General features: G+C 43.7%; 1 protein-coding gene across 1 annotated transcript in view; it reads left to right on the forward strand.

The window, feature by feature from the left end:
• The window catches only part of LOC120936628 (macrophage migration inhibitory factor-like), a 32583-nt gene that overhangs the window by 10313 nt on the left and 4827 nt on the right, over positions 1-17443 (forward strand). The window contains exon 2 of the mRNA XM_040349117.1: positions 14012-14184. Coding sequence (XP_040205051.1) covers positions 14012-14184 — 173 coding nt within the window. The remainder of the gene's footprint in view (positions 1-14011; positions 14185-17443) is intronic.

The following is a 17443-nucleotide window of genomic DNA, read 5'->3' on the forward strand; positions in this document are numbered from 1 at the left end:
GTGTTCAGCTTGTGTATTGTGTTTAATTATTTTTATTTATTTTTGTTCAGGTTTTAAGTGCTGGTTCACACTACAGTGACTTGGGATCCGACTTGTGTCGCCCGACGTGAGATATTCCATTGAAGTGAATGGAGCCGTCTTAAAGCGGGAGTTCCGCGGGAAAACGTTTTTTTTTAAAGAAGTTTTTGCAACACTGATGGTACAACGAAAATTGTACTCACCAGTCTCCTACTTGCAGCCGCTACCAAGACGATTTCCCCCAAAAGAATATCTTATAAAAATCGATGATGGACATTGCCATCTTGACTGCGGGCACTCTGAAACCCTCCTGAAGCCCTTCCGGGATGCGGTGAATGTATCAGGCGCACGCACAGTGTGACGGCGAGCAGCGCCGTCAACACTGCGCCGTTGCTAGGACAACGGCCGGCAGCGTCCTGAAAAGGACACTCCCCGCTGTGACTAGCAGACAAGTTACTAGTCACGTGACCCGCGAAATATCGCGGGATTTTCTAACACGGCGCGTCTCCTGGGATTCTCAGGACTAACTCCCAGGAGACATAGCGCTGGTGGGGGATTGAAAGCCACGCCCACTCCCGCGGGGAAAAGTGAGTGACAGCTCACTAAAGGCCCTCGTTCAAAGGTAAGGAGGCCGATAAAAAAAAAAAAAAAACGGATGCAGAGCGTACTGTGGAAGCTGGTTTGAAACAGGAAAAGTTGCCAATTAGGGTGAACCACCGCTTTAATGTACACTACTGACGTCTCTCCGACTTCAGAAAAGTTTCCTGTACTATTTCAATCCGACTTGTAGGCAACTTGTACCCATTGATTTCAATGGAAGTTGCCTCCAAAGTCTTAACTGAAGCAACTTTACAGGAAAAGAAAATTGGTTTACTCAGGCAAACCCCTCCCTCCCACAGAGCTGATTATTCTGTGATTGGCCAGAGCCAATGTCGCCTGTCCTGGAGGCAACGTTAAGTCGCGTTGTAAGTTCCAAGTCATGCTGATGTTGCCTTTGCAAAGTCGCGCTGTAAGTCGGGTTGCCCCTGTGTGAACCGGCACTAAGGGTTGATCTGGTCTTCAGCCTCTTGATAATCAACACTTTAGTCTCCGGGTGAATCTTGGGCATGTTTGCAGAGGTCTAGTTGCAGTTGAGAAGGTCTAGTGTACTGGTGTTCTTTTTATACACACCAGAGACCTGATTGATCCATTATTAGTCACAGGTGAAGCTCATATGACAAGGCGACAACACTTACGTCTTGGCAAAAATTGACTCAATGGGCCTTACCAAGCTGTGAATATTAGAATACTTTTTGTCAGTTTAGTTTTGCACTGAAACATTACTAGGGTTGTCCCGATACCACTAAATGTGTCCCCAATACAGCCATGTCCCCCCCCCATATGCAGCCATGTCCCCCCCCCCATATGCAGCCATGTTCCCCCCCCCCATATGCAGCCATGTCCCCCCCCCCATATGCAGCCATGTCCCCCCCCCCCCCCATATGCAGCCATGTCCCCCCCCCCCCCATATGCAGCCATGTCCCCCCCCCCCCATATGCAGCCATGTCCCCCCCCCCCATATGCAGCCATGTCCCCCCCCCCATATGCAGCCATGTCCCCCCCCCCATATGCAGCCATGTCCCCCCCCCCCCATATGCAGCCATGTCCCCCCCCCCCCCATATGCAGCCATGTCCCCCCCCCCATATGCAGCCATGTCCCCCCCCCCCATATGCAGCCATGTCCCCCCCCCCATATGCAGCCATGTCCCCCCCCCCCATATGCAGCCATGTCCCCCCCCCCCCCATATGCAGCCATGTCCCCCCCCCCCCCCATATGCAGCCATGTCCCCCCCCCCCCATATGCAGCCATGTCCCCCCCCCATATGCAGCCATGTCCCCCCCCCCATATTCCAGCCATGTCCCCCCCATAATGCAGCCATGTCCTACATACCTTGATGATGTCGCACGTGCCGCCGTTAATCAGCGTGCGGGGAACATTACAGCTTTCGTTTGAATAGCTGTATCCCGCCGTGTATAGACACTCCCCCATGCGCGGGATTGGACAGATCATCCGTCCAATCCAGCGCAAGGGGGAGTGTCTATACGCGGCGGGGATAAAGCTATTCAAACAAAAGCTGTAATGTTCCCCGCACGCTGATTAGCGGCGACGGCTTTGCAGTTTGCGGCGGCGGGGGGGGGGAAACAAGTATTCTATTTCAGTATCGGGGGTATTTGCGGGAGTACGAGTACTCCAGCAAATACTCGGTATCGGTACCAGTATCGATACTAGTCCCGATACTGGTATCGGTATCGGGACAACCCTATTACAAATACTGTTGGGATTAAAATGACCCATTTCTTGTAACAAAATCTTGATTAGAAATATATTTTAACGGCACTTCAGGTCATCCGTACACAAGCGACCTGACTTTTGTCAGGGACTGTACTCGCATATCAAAGCAAGTTTCCCCATTGCAGTCAATGGAAACGAAAATAATTTGTTCCGCTTTGACTTCAATGGTATGCAATACCGTATGTGGCCAGAGATGGGGGGGCCAAAGAGCCTCGGAAAATGCCAAAAAGGCCCGAGGACACTTCGGATGACCTCGGAAGGACTTCCTAACCGAGATTTGCCAAGGTCAGCCGTGCTGTTCTCGTGCATTTTTGAACGGTGCCAATCGCATCGTTCGGCTCGGCTCCGGCACCCCCCACCTCAGGCAAAAAGCGGTACTGCACACCGCTGTGGCCTGAATTGTGCTCGTTTTGCGAATCTTATCTTGTGGTCCTGATAGTATATTGATTATACCATCATAGGACATCAGGATGCTGTTTCCTTGGAGAAAGTCTGTCTCTCACGCGCACATAAGATTCTCGGAGGGGTGTGGCAGAGCACATGGAAGAGTAGGAAGCTCCTGCTTGCACTGGGCATGCAATGTCTCCCAGCTCTCGCACACCCGCTGCAATACACTGCCATGGGGAAGAGAAGCTCCAGTGAGGGCTGCAGACAACCCGTCTCTCAAAAAGAACGTGAAATTGGGCACTTTTTTGCACGATCTGGGTTGATTCATCATGGTTCCCCCTGCTTCCAAGATGGCACCGAACCGATCCCCCGGCCAGCATGTGGTCTCCCGTATGAGAACTGACACTATACCAGATCCCCCCACAGGAGCCAGATCACAGCTCCACTCATTCTGACTGCCCCTCCCTCGCCCTCACAGAACTCAGGGGAGAGTTGGGACATGGAGACATACATTATAGCCCCTCCCTTCCTGCAATGACTTTGAGGTATATGTGAAAAGACTGGAGCTTTCCTAAAAACAGGAAATTTCTGATGATCGCAGGGACATGGCTGGCAGAATTGAGGACATTGAACACACTGTTGATGATACATTTGCTAAATTGAATGACCTTGAGGCGATTTTGCAGGAGCACACTGTGCAAATCTAGCACCTCTAATATCATCAGGAAAACAGGAGCAGGCGTAATAATATACGCATCCGTGGATTACCTAAAACATGAAAATAAAGATCTGACTGTGGCTGTTACAGCGATCTTTAATCAACTTCTACAACAACCTAAGAGCCCTTTCACACTGAAAACGCCTATAGCGGAGCGTTAAAATAGCGGTAAAACATTGCTTTTTTACCGCGTTTTCAATTCATTTCAATGGAGGGGGCGTTTTTGGAGCGTTTTAATAGCGCTATTTTTACCACAAAAACGCCTCAAAAACGCACCAGTGTGAAAGGGCTCTAAAGATGCCTCTCTGGGAACTTTACCATACACACAGAGATTTGCGTCTTAGGAACCCCAATCTTGCTTATCCCAGAGATTGTCATTTGCAGAGTTAATTTAATAAAGTCAAAGCTGAAATTATGCAAGCTGCCCGCACGCAGGCCACTATACTTTTAAACGAGACCCCGTTCATGTTGCCCCCTGATCTTTCCAAGCTGACCTTGGATATTGCTATACATCGTAGTACTCCTGTCTACGATTTACTGTTTATAGTTTTAATTTTTGACAAATTCACAATGCCCAGTACACTTGAGCCACTCTGTGCATTGCCCGCGATCACCACCTTAGGGTCTTCAGTGCCCATTGTGGCTCTGGTTTTATTGTTTAATGTAGTGTCTTTTTCATGGCCTGTTTGGCTATGGTTTTCTATTTGGTTCTTGCTGTTCTCCACTAGAGGGCCTCACCCTCTCACTTATAAGTTACATACTCTAATTTTGTGTTGGTTAGACTGCAGCCCACAATTGCTGTTATTTTTTTTTCCTTCTTCTTCACCCGCCCGGCCTTGTATGCTCCAGCTTTGTGGCCTGCGATCTGGCTGCTATCTAATATCAGTCTAATTACTGGTTCTATATTATTTTACTGCTCCCCTTTTTTCTTTTTTTTTTCTCTTCTTCCTTTCTAACCACACTCTGGCTTCCGTGGATCTCTTGGTTGGACACAAGTTCCTTGACCCAGTACCCCTGAAAAGCAGAGGCAAATCCTATATCATTTTCATAGGAGCCGCAACCCAAATACTTCTATCACAGGAAACTCCCTTCCGCTCAGACAAAATGTCCTGGTTAAACAGCAAAGATTATCGCACGTGGTTCCATAGTACCAACCCCTCCACCAAATCTAAGGGTGTCTCTATAGCATTCCATCATTCGTTTGTGCCAGAGGTGTTGGACTCTCATCGACCCATCGACGTTACATATTCCTGAAACTGAAATGTATGCAAACTATTTTTATTGTTACTACTTTGTACCTTAAAATTGTGTGGAAATGGGTGCGCTAATAAATAAATATATTTTGTGATACATAATTGAAATTCGTAAACAAATATATATAAAACACCTGTATTTACTATAGTAAAAAGTCCTGTTAGAGTGAACTATGTACCAGTGATAAGTTGCACAAGTTGCTGTGCCGAATGAATGAAATAAATAAATAATTAGAAACTGTGAAAATGAACCAAGTTCTATTAAATAAGTAGTATCATTCAAGTGAAAGTCTATTGTCCCAATTGATTCCTCAAACGGTGAAGAAGATTTGCATGCTGTTGAATCAAAAATGAAGTAAAGTGCTGCGTGCTATGTTTTCAGATAAAGCGATGTTTCCACCTTCACCTTTAAAACTATCACCAAAATGTGAGAATTGGATGGCTCCTTACCAGATATTAATGCCCCTTACTTTGTTACCAAAAAAGGGAACATTAAAGCTTGTGACAGGATCACCTGCTATTGATAATAACGTCCTGGCAGTGATGCTTGCGTTGTTGGTTGGATGCCCGATTTATGCATGTAAAACAAAGGTAATGCCATACATAGTGTAATTTGTTTTTTATTTAAAAAAGTATAAAGTAGAGGGAGCCAAGTGGCCGCCTACCATTTAGGGTGCCTTGAACCCGGCACTGGGGCTAGCTCGCGTAGTAGCGGAAAGAGGTCCTGGATACTGGATGCCGCGCTCGTTGTCCGGGCGTGCGTTCCACCTCGGCTTGTGCTAGGAACCAGCAATGCAGGAAGTGACGATATGCGTGCGTGGTTAGGTACCGCCTCGACGTACGTTTCGTTGTGAACTTGGTTCATTTTCACAGTTTCTAATTATTCATTTATTTCATTCATTCGGCACAGCAACTTGTGCAACTTATCACTGGTACATAGTTCACTCTAACAGGACTTTTTACTATAGTAAATACAGGTGTTTTATATATATTTGTTTACGAATTTCAATTATGTATCACAAAATATATTTATTTATTAGCGCACCCATTTCCACACAATTTTACACTGCATAATCTTTTGATTACTACTGGGTAGCAGCTTAACACTATATATAAATTAATTTAATTTTATTTTAATATAATTTATTGGCGCGAGATACAACATACAACACTACTTTGTACCTCCCTAACCAGGATCAGCTGCGTTTTTTTTTTGTCTCCTCTGTGATTTCTCACCTTGAGTCCTTTTGGTACCACAAACTTAATCTTCAGGGGGGACCTCAACACACCATTGATCTTGAGACTTGACTCTTCTTTGGGTAAGTCCTTCATATCACCTTCCTCCCTGACCAAAATGTCGCTGGTAGATGTGTGGCGGGTGCCACACAATCGCCTGTTATTTCAAATCTCTCTGCTTTTAGAAGCTACCCACAAGCTCACCCTTGAACCCCTGACCTTGGTGGAGTTGTCTAACGCACATCAATACCTCCTACGCCTGTTCGTGGACCGCTCTCTAATTGCCAGGGATAAGGGGCGCTACACTAATTACTCCCAGGCTAATAAGTGTGGCAATAGCCTTGCCAGGGTCTTGCACCCTAGACATTGTCGATCAACAATCTCTTTTATATTTAGGACCGAAACAACTAATCGATTATGAAATTAATCGATTACAATTTTCATAATCGATTAATTGGCCAGTAACATAATGGGGTTAAAAAAACTAAAATTAGCCCTTTTATAGTACAAAAAAGCAAATCGCTACTGTAAATATCACTTTCACTGTCCCACAGTAAAAAAAATAAACCCCTTACAGTAGCGATTACCGTATTTTCCGGCGTATAAGATGACTTTTTGGATGCAAAAAAATGCATCCAAAGTCGGGGGGTCGTCTTATACGCCGGGTACGGTCTCCGTGCAGCTGCGATCGCCATAATTTCAAAGCTGCGCGCCGTCTTCTCAGCGCGTCCTCGCTGTCCTGTGATAGGCGGAACAGAAATCTTCCCAGCAGCGCCTCTGTTCTGTTTTCCGCCTATCACGGATGCCTTCTCATCCTCGAACGAGATGAGAAGGCATCCGTGATTGGCGGAACATAGAACAGAGGCGCTACTGGGAAAATTTGTGTTCTGCCAATCACAGGACACGCTGAGAAGACGGCGCGCGGCTTTGAAATCATGGACGCTCGCAGCAGACGGAGACTGTCACCGGCCTGCAAAACGTGAGTGATGGCACAGTGGGGGGGAAAGTGGGGGCATGTAATGTGATGGCACTGTGGGGGCATGTAATGTGATGGCACTGTGGGGGCATGTAATGTGATGGCACTGTGGGGGCATGTAATGTGATGGCACTGTGGGGGCATGTGATGGCACTGTGGGGGCATGTGATGGCACTGTGGGGGCATGTGATGGCACAGTGGGGCTTGGAAAAAAGGGGGTAGTCTTATACAGTGAGTATATCCCAAAACCAAAAAATTTCCTGGAAAATTAGGGGGTCGTCTTATACGCCGAGTCGTCTTATAGGCCGGAAAATACGGTATTTGCTCTTTTTGTACTTATTTTTGTTTTTTTTAACCCCCATTATGTTACCAAACATCTCACGCCTGGGGTCACACCTCTGTTTTTTGGTGCTTTTTGCAGAAACATACTACAGTTCATTTACATGTTTTCCTATGGGACATCCATGATTTTTTTTTCAGCTGCTGCGTATTTGGAAAGGGCAAAGACTTTTTAACGCAAAACGGTGCCATTTTTTTTTTTTTTTTTGGTTCAATAAACTTCAATGGAGAAGCTGCAGAAAAAGCATGTAATGTGTTTTTGCGGCAATTTGTGTTTTGTAATCTGCCCAACAACAAATTGGGCCAAACTGCAATATTTTTTTTATTTTTTAAGGCTATTATCCGATTAATCGAAACAATAATCGGCCAACTAATCGATTATGAAAATAATCGTTTGTTGCAGCCCTACTTATATTTGCTCTTCATCCAATGCTAAAATGTATGCAAACTCAGAAATGGCATGGGAATTTCGGCAGTATTATTACTCCTCTCTTTACAACCTGTCTCCCCCGACAGATCCCTCTTCTTCACCTCCCACTAACCCAGATATGTTAACATATATTCGCGACACAGCCCACAGCCAACTATTCCAACAAGTGGCTTAACTAGAACCTTTAGGGCCCCGGTGCAAGAAACCATGAAGGGCCCTTCCCTACGATACCGGTGGTGGAAACGCCAAGGCTCGGTCACAAGTGCAACGTTTGTGACCCTGGTAGTTCTGCCACTGGCGTCCTGTGTGTTTTTATTTTTTTTATTTTTTAAGAGCCCCGTTGGGGGGGCTTTGGTGAGATACCAGAAGTCTAAGCAGACCTCTGATGTTTCACCTTTGAGACCAAGAAAGGAAATTGAGAACACAGCCTCAGCTGCACAGAATGAATGGACAGGAATAGCTCTGTATAAAGCTGCCCCTTCATTCGCAAACTGAAGCATAGTAAATACAGTTTACAATGTTTCAGTTATGAATGGACTGAGTCCGTGATCGGTATGTATCGCTGACTCTCCATTCAGATACCATTCTGCAGCCGGCAGGGGAGGGGTGAGCTGTGGTGACATGGAGAGGGACCAGGAGAGAGCAGAGGGGACAGGGAAAAATACAGGGGGACTGGAGAGCACACTGGGGGCAGCAGAAAGAAGCTGCATAGAAGGAGCGGTGGAAGCGGGTGCATATTAGAGGAACTGATCTTTCAATTCCCCCCACTTCTCTCCCTCCTGCAGGTTTTCAGCAGCTGCAGGGAGGAAAATGGAGAGTTCAGTTTCTCTGTATCAGTGTTTCTCAACATTTTACCAGTCAAGGCGCAACATATTGCCCCTTCACTGCCTGTCAAATGCCTCTGAAAAGCATTCTGAGCCTGCATCGCTTTTCAGAGGAATGGTATTTTCTTGTTGGTTCCATGATTCTCCGCCCGGCGCCCACCTCCAGTTCTCACTTGCAGAGATGCGAGCCGAGGTGGCTGACGTGAAACATCTGAAGGAGATCGTGGCTGCAATGGACACAGTGAGTGGAGAATAGAATAGAATCCTCACTGTGTCCTAATATACAGTATATCTCACAGCACAGCGGGCTATCATCGGCATTACAATAATCATCACAGGCAGCACATTAAGCAGGGGCTCTATCATGGCTCTATATCACATGGCTGATGAGGGTGCTGACTTTGTTATGGCTGTGTTACAATCTGTTACATACAGTACAGCCAAAAGTCAGCAAACAGCCATGTGACACAGGGTCATGATAAAGCACCTTCTTAATGTCCTGCCTATGATGATTATTGTAATGCTGATCATAAGACGATGAGATACTACTTTACACTTCAGTTGGGGAGCAGTAAAAGTGCAGTGGAGCTGCATTTTTTTGTTTTTGTTTACCTCCCCCAAACCTTTTGACCGCTTCCCATCCAGTGACATACGTACAGCAATGAATGGGATATCATTTTTTTAGCCCCAGCAATGTACACAAGCCAGTACTAGCTTGAACCAAGTATCCGATCAAACTGAACTTGGTTTGAAGCGCGAGACGAGTACTACATGTACTTTGTCACATAGGAGACAGACATGCAATATAAACATTTTAACCAGGCGCTGAGCAGTGAACACTTGACTTGAATTTCCATGTTGTAAGACCAGTGACCACTGTAGTCCTGAACCACACACTGTAATTGCGTTGTTTGACTGCCAAGCCAGGAGACGTCCACCCATACCTTTTCCAAGCGATGCTATCCTTGACTATTTAGGCCTCTCGTAAATCGACAAATAATTTACTGATGTTTATATGCAGGATCTTGGTGACAGATTCTGAGTAAGGCTCCATTCAAATATATGTGAATTGGATGCGGTTTAAACCATGTGAATCGAACTGGCTTTCTATGGAGCCAGTTCACATATATGCAGTGCAGCAGCAGTGAAAATTGACTGCGATTTTTAAAGCGGGAGTTCATCCGAAAAAAGTAACATTAGATTGATGCTCATTTTGTCAAGGGGAATCGGGTAGTTTTTTTAAAATCGAAGCAGTACTTACCGTTTTAGAGAGAGATCTTCTCTCCCGCTTCCGGGTATGGTCTTCGGGACTGGGCGATCCTATTTGATTGACAGGCTTCCGACGGTCGCATACATCGTGTCACGAGTAACCGAAAGAAGCCGAACGTCGGTGCGGCTCTATACGGCGCCTGCGCACCGACTTTCGGCTACTTTCGGAAAATCGTGACGCGATGTATGCGACCGTCGGAAGCCTGTCAATCAAGTAGGAACGCCCAGTCCCGCAGCCCATACCCGGAAGCGGCGGAGAAGATGCATCTCTAAAACGGTAAGTACTGCTTCGATTGTAAAAAAAACACCCGATTCCCCTTGACAAACGAGCCTCAATCTAATGTTAAAAAAAATGGTTTTGGGTGAACCTCCACTTTAAAGAGCCTTTTGCGTCTTCTGAGCACTGCGACTCTGATGCAATTTCCGTGCTCTTTGCCTTCTATGGGAATGCATCTGAATCGCACATCTGATCAGTTTTGAGCACAAATTTGATCCAAAAAAAAAAAAACGATGTGAGAACCCCTTAATTCATACCAGGCCCTTCTGGGTCTGGTATGGATTTTAAGGAGAATCCCACTCCAAAACTAAAAGACAAAATAGCTTGAGGTCTCCCCAAATCCATACGAGACCTTTATCTGAGCATGCAGCCTGGCAGGCCAGAAAAGTGGGGGGGTTGAGTGATCACCCCCCAAACCATACCAGGCCATATGCCCTCAACATAACCCTGGCTGGTGGTTGTGGGGGTCTGTGTGTAGGGGGCTTATCGGAATCTGGAAGCCCCCTGTAACAAAGGGGGGCCACCCCATATGAATGAGTAGGGATACATGCCAGACCTATTAAATGCAATTCTGCTCTTTACGCAGCTGTGTGCATTGTTCCATAGTTAACCAAGCACCTGGGTTCAGATCAGTAAAAGCAAAAAAAATCTACAAACCTGCTGAAATTTTCACCTTTGTGCAAGAGCCCAAAAAGTTGACTTTTGCCAAAATTGTGGCGTGTAAGATTTTTTTTTTTTTTTCAAAAAAAAAAAGAAGAAAAATCTATTGGAGAGTTGAGTATTTACTGTCCCAGAGTTCAACACTCTGTCAATGTTTCACATTTGTAGGCTTTATACTCTGTTTATCATTAATCTCGGTGGGAAACCAGTACAACATGCATGACTGGTTCTCAAAATATCCATATACAGTAGTTTGAAAATAAGTAATCAGAATGAATTCATCTTCTATAGCAATAGTTTCTCTGTCTATTGTTGGATGAATTGTGATCTGGGGATATACCTACAGGAGTGTAACCATAGCACAGGACAAGGGACTGGGTTGGTGTGTGACCTGCTAGTATACTTCGTGCAGGATTCGACAAATCCCAGGCACCAGGTCACTGTGGCGACAAGAAATTGTATCCTGGTGCCTGGACTGCTTCCAGAGCACGTCTGCTCTCCTCCCCTTCTTGTTGCTGACCCGTGTGACGTCACTTCCAGGTCGCCATTGACAGTTTCCCCGGCCATGAAAGCTGGGAAAGTATGTAATTGAGGCCTTCACATATATGCATGTGCAAATGTAAACGCACGTGTCAGGGCTCCGATGCCTGAAAACGTAGATTGCGATACACGGTGCATATCGCCACGCATGCCAGAATGAGAGCACTAATTCTAGCAACAGACCTCCTTTGTAATAATATACCAGGGTGGATATAAATCAATAATAAATAAATGGATGTATAATATATATAAAACATTTGATTTAATAAAATGCTTTTGGCGTAAAAAATCTATCTGAAGGTAGTTTTCTATTTAATATACATTAATAATTAAGTTTATTCGGAAATGGAAATTAGTCTGGACTACTAGGATGGACTTTGGACGGTACAAGTAATGAATGTAAAAAATCTATAAATATTTATTCATAAAAAAAAATATGAGAATATACAAAATTTTGTGAAAACGGTACAATATCAGCATATTAACAAAGAAGCTTATATTAATGCAAATTTACTCATGACATGAGATCATATAGTGCAGAAGGATGTATGTAAACTTTGAATCCTTAAAACTGAGTTTGGTATGTGGAATGGTAAGTCTTGCTTTTACTCTCGACATGTTTCGTGTACAGGACGCTTCATCAGGAGCATAGAGGTAGGTTAAACAGGTCTCCACACAGGTTTGTGGAGCAGACCGTTAATGGTAAAGTATAATATGTACAACGTTGTTGCCTAAACAGCCTTAGGGTATGTATTGGGTCCTTTTAAAACACTGTTGTATATGACTGTAAAAAACTTTGGCTGAAGCACGTTTGATTGAAGGGTAGTGGAGGATAGGCAAACAGTTATCCCATCCAAGGTCCCTAAGCGTGTCCCTGGAACTGATGTAACTCCAAATATTGAGTCGGTTGGTGCTTGGCACGTGTGAGCGCAACGCGGACAAAATATCCCCTCCATGCTCTCTATTGGTCCCGGCTGAATGCCTGCTCCCTGGACATCAAGATAAATATTGCACCAGTCACCGGATTATCTCCTATGCTGTGCTGGGGTTACCATCCTCTACTCTACCATCTCTTCCCCTTTGATGCCCAATCGACTCAATATTTGGAGCTACATCAGTTCCAGGGACACGTTTAGGGACCTTGGATGGGATAACAGTTTGCCTATACTCCACTACCCTTCAATCAAACGTGCTTCAGCCAAAGTTTTTTACCGTCATATACAACAGTGTTTTAAAGGACCTAATACATGCCCTAAAGGCTGTTTAGGCAACAACGTTGTATATACTATACTTTACCATTAACGGTCTGCTCCACAAACCTGTGCGGAGACCTGTTTAACCTACCTCTATGCTCCTGATGAAGCTTCCTGTACACGAAACATGTCGAGAGTAAAAGCAAGACTTACCATTCCGCATACCAAACTCTGTTTTAAGGATTAAAAGTTTACATACATCCTTCTGCACTATATGATCTCATGTCATGAGTATATGAGTTAATATGCTGATATTGTACTGTTTTCACGAAAGTTTGTATATTCTCTTTCATATATATTTTTTTTTATGAATAAATATTTATAGTGGTGTGTTTTTTTTTTTTTTTTTTTTTTTTTTTTTTGCATTCATTACTTGTACCGTCCAAAGTCCATCCTAGTAGTCCAGAGTAATTTCCATTTCCATATTATCGGGACGTTGGTACACTTCAATATTTGCATTCACAGTAGTTGGTCGCCCTGTGTTTTATGCATGTTTTCGGCTAGATCCACTTAAATTTTGTTTATTCAGCATGACATGGAGCTTAGTAATTTAGCATGAGGCTGTATATTCTGCAATATTTTAAATTTTTTGGTAAACTCATTAAATGAATGCAAGCTGAGATAACATGCACTGCATTGATGCATTCATACAATGATACAGTAACCATGAGATAAAACAAAGTTCAGGAATATTCCTTTATCCCATTTTTTTATGTACACTAAAAACTGTATGATGGAATCGGTTCTGATATTACTGTTTTTCACTAACCTGATGGCTTATTATTCTAAATGGGAAACCTTCATTTTGTTTGCAAATATTTTAAAGATTCTAACTACCAGCAAGAATAAGTCCTTGCATTTTAAAGAGCACCAGTCATTTCAGATCCATCATGGCAGCGCCTGTTAGCGGGCATCCACTCTCCTGCCGCCGCCACGTCCCCCACCTTGTTGTGTCACTGCTTCATCACCAGCTGTCTTACTAAAGTGAATGGGACTGTCGTGGGTCAAAGGAGACGCTGCGAGACAGATGACAGTTGCTCTTTAAAAAATTATGATTTAAATTTAAGCCTTTTTACTAGTGATTTAAATCAAATCCACCCTGCATTAAACTGACCTATAGAGGGCTTTTAAAGTGTATCGTATGGAAAATATAGGGTACTGAAGTTTGTTGCCATTTCACGGGTGCGTGCAAATTTAAGGTTTGACATGTTTGGTATCTATTCAGTGCATGATAATTGCAATCATGATAATAGGGTTGCTCTTTCGTGTAAATGGGCCCTCAATTAAAGTACAAACAGATTGTTACAGATGTTCTTTACCACCTAATGTAAATTTCATAAGTTTGAAAGGTAATATTTTCAATTCAACATTTTTAGATTTCACCATTTAATATTACATGAGAGAACCTTTTAAACTGAACTTACTTGTTGTGGTAAATCGCAGTTTGGGTGGAGGTGGAGATACTTAATTTTGCCTTGTTGTTTTGTTCCCTCTTACAGTACATTGCTGTGCATATTCAGCCAGATCAAATGATGAGCTTTGGTGGCTCCACGGAGCCTTGTGCTCTTTGTTCCCTGAAAAGTATTGGCAAGATTGGAGGTCCGCAGAACAAGACGTACACCAAGTTACTGAGTGGTATACTAAGCAGCCGTCTGCATATCTCCCCTGACAGGTAAGTTATCTGGTCAATATATGCCGTACTACTTACAGTGAGCTCATCCTAAAGAGACCCTTTAACCAACTTAATGATTTGCAGATAAAAGGAAAGAGAGATCAAGTATTAAAAGTGCTTACATGCAATTGAACTTGCCCATAAATTGACACTATAAAGTGGCCCAGCCCTCTTTTATTCTGAGAGTAGCTATTTGATCAACAGTAAGGATATATAAACACAATGTGTCTACACGGTCAATGCGCTGCCTAAAAACTAAAACTAAGCAGCCAACACCACAAAATTAGATCAATCTTGTAAGAAATGGGACAGAACAGAGTAAAGGTGTGGCGCTAAAAATAAAAAATTTAATAGCAAAAGTCCATATAATAAGACAGCTTCAAATGATGAAAATAGACCAAAGTCCACGATGCAATCCAACCCATGAAGGAAAGGAAGGTCAATGAGTAATGCAAAATCCTTGACAGTGGAAATGGAAAGAAGATCTGCTTACCAGATGATGAGACCCGATTTAGGTGTACACCTATCAAGTCATGCAGGCTTGTGGGATGTCGGGGAACCCCGTATCATCCGTTGAAGGAAAGAAACGTATGCTGCACAGATCCTTGCTTCTATATAGAGCCGGTTGAACGATGCTGATAGAAGTTCTCAGGTTTAAGATGGCAATGGTTACCAGGGAAAAATTAAAACGCACATAGCGTGATACTGCATATGAATCAATTATTTTTTTTAAAAAGGGGGAAAGATTACACTCACATTTGACTGGAGTTAAAAAAGCGCTTGAACATAAAACTGGCAGAAAGGTCAGTGTCTTCTCCCGACGTGTTTCGTTCAATAGAACATTGTCCTGGGGCACTGACCTACTGCCACACTGTACCAAATATATAAACACTGATGTCCCCTACCTTAATTGGTGTTCCGTTTGGGGACACGCCGCACCACACATAGACGAATCGCCACTTCCGGATTTGGACAATATGGAGTCAATGGCGTGCGTTCCAAGCCTCGGTTTGAAAGCGAGGCCTGGAGTAAACTGGAATGTAAGCCGCGCAGACCACGGCGAAGGACGGAATGTACACACGCTGGTTCACAGCGTAGAAAGAGTGCGACATGATTCACGTTCAGAAAGGCCAATTTGACGCTGTGAAATCATGTGGAACGCAGAGCAGACACCTTGCGCTCCAAGGGGGAAGTGACGTCATCATTGGCAGCATCAAAACCACCAATTGAGACGCACGACTGTCATGCTGTAGAACAAAATCAAAGAAATAAAGGATGGGGACATCTAGTGGTAAGAAACCATAATGCACAAAATACCAACCTTATTCACATTATGATTATGACAATAAATCCGGTATACAAAATGGTCATATATGCATATAAACATTATCAGTGCAATAAATTGATATTCTAAATAGAAGTAGAAAAGAGCAACAGCCCATAAATGAATAATAGAATAAATAATTATATGAATATTGTGCGTCAGAATCTCATAGCTGGACATACATACACGTAACCTTCTAAAAAATTATATCAAATCGTATATAAACCTGAGTGATAATGGTACCAGAAATAACCTTGCACCATTAAAAGTGGAATAAATAGAATACTAGGATTGGTTGATAAAATAATTAATATCCCACTCGACGTTCCATGTGGTATATACGTTTGTAGTTCGTATATCCAGAAAGTTTTGAGCCTAGACACCCCTCTAGTCTTGGCTCCGCCCCTCCAAGGGGCAACGAATTTGTCTATGATCAAAAACTGGGTACCAGTAGGGTCACGATTATGATGTTGTCTATAGTGACGTGGTACCGTATGCTTTGTATCTCCCCCAATAATCTTGGTGACATGCTCACCTACCCGTACTGAGAATGCCCTGATAGTGCGACCTACGTATTGTTTCCCGCATGGGCAGGTGATCAAATACAGGATATGTGTAGTAGCGCACGTACAGAAAGATTTAATGGGGTAAACTTTGCCCGTAATGCGTGACTGAAATTCCGATGATTTAAGCCTCCCACAAGTGTTATGCAAACAAACGTTACATTTTTTACACGGATAATATCCCTTCATGTTTTGAAAGAACATGGGTTGAATAGGTGGATCAACAACATTCGGGGCAATTTTGTTCCTTAATGTGGAAGCTCCTCTAAAAACTACCTTAGCCCTATCTGGTAATTGTGGACCCAGAACTTTGTCTTGTTTCAGCACATCCCAGTGTTTGTCAAAGATTTTTTTAAGATCCTTGTGTTTGATTTGAGTATGACGTGAGCATAGAAAATCTAAATGATGTGTCCGGTTCACGTGGAGCTCTGTCGCTCAACAAGGAATCACGGTCCATTAATGCAACACGATGTAACTCTGCCTCAACTGCCACAGAATCATAACCCTTATCCATAAACCTCTGTTTGAGCATGGATGCCTGTACAAGGTATGTGTCTGTATCACGATTATTCTCATTCAGAGAAATAACAAATTCGCCCAGAGCCTCGGCAGTGCCATCCCATAGGAGGAGGACGTCATCTATGTATCTGACCCACAACACCAAGGACGGATGTCTGGCAGAATAGATGACGTCCTCCTCCCACTTGGCCATAAATAAATTTGCCAGACTGGGGGCAAACTTGGCCCCCATGGCAACACCACGTTTTTGAAGGAAGAATTTCTGGTTGAACCAGAAATAGTTATGGGTCGTGGCGAACTCCAATAACTCTAAAATAAAAGCCTTCTGATCAACAGTGATGGAGGGATCAAGGCCCAAAGAGTAGGTGACAGCATCCAAACCCAATTGTTGAGGGATACAAATGTAGAGAGACTCTACATCTGCTGTGGCAAGCAGATAATCACCCTTAAGATCAATACCCCCAAGCAGTTTAATGGTAGAGGTGGTATCTTTGAGATAAGAGGGAGTTAGTTTGACCAAAGGTTGCAGATGGCAATCAATATAGCGACCAATTCTAGAAGTAATAGAGTCGATCCCACTAACTATGGGTCTTCCGGGAGGCTTGCATGGGTCCTTATGGATTTTGGGCAGGTAGTAAATTGTTGGGATTCTCGGGGCAACTGGTATCAAATAAGCTCTTTCTTTTTGGTTAAGGATCTGGGAATTGAAGCCCTTAGTAACCAATGTTTCTAATTGTTTTTTATAAACATTAGTAGGATTATTAGAGAGTATTTGATAAGTCTCCTATTCTCCAAGAATACGGTCCATTTCTACATTATAATCCACTTTATAAAGGATAACGATCCCCCCACC

Source organism: Rana temporaria, chromosome 1 (assembly GCF_905171775.1).
Source record: "Rana temporaria chromosome 1, aRanTem1.1, whole genome shotgun sequence".
Taxonomy (NCBI): Eukaryota; Metazoa; Chordata; class Amphibia; order Anura; family Ranidae; genus Rana; species Rana temporaria.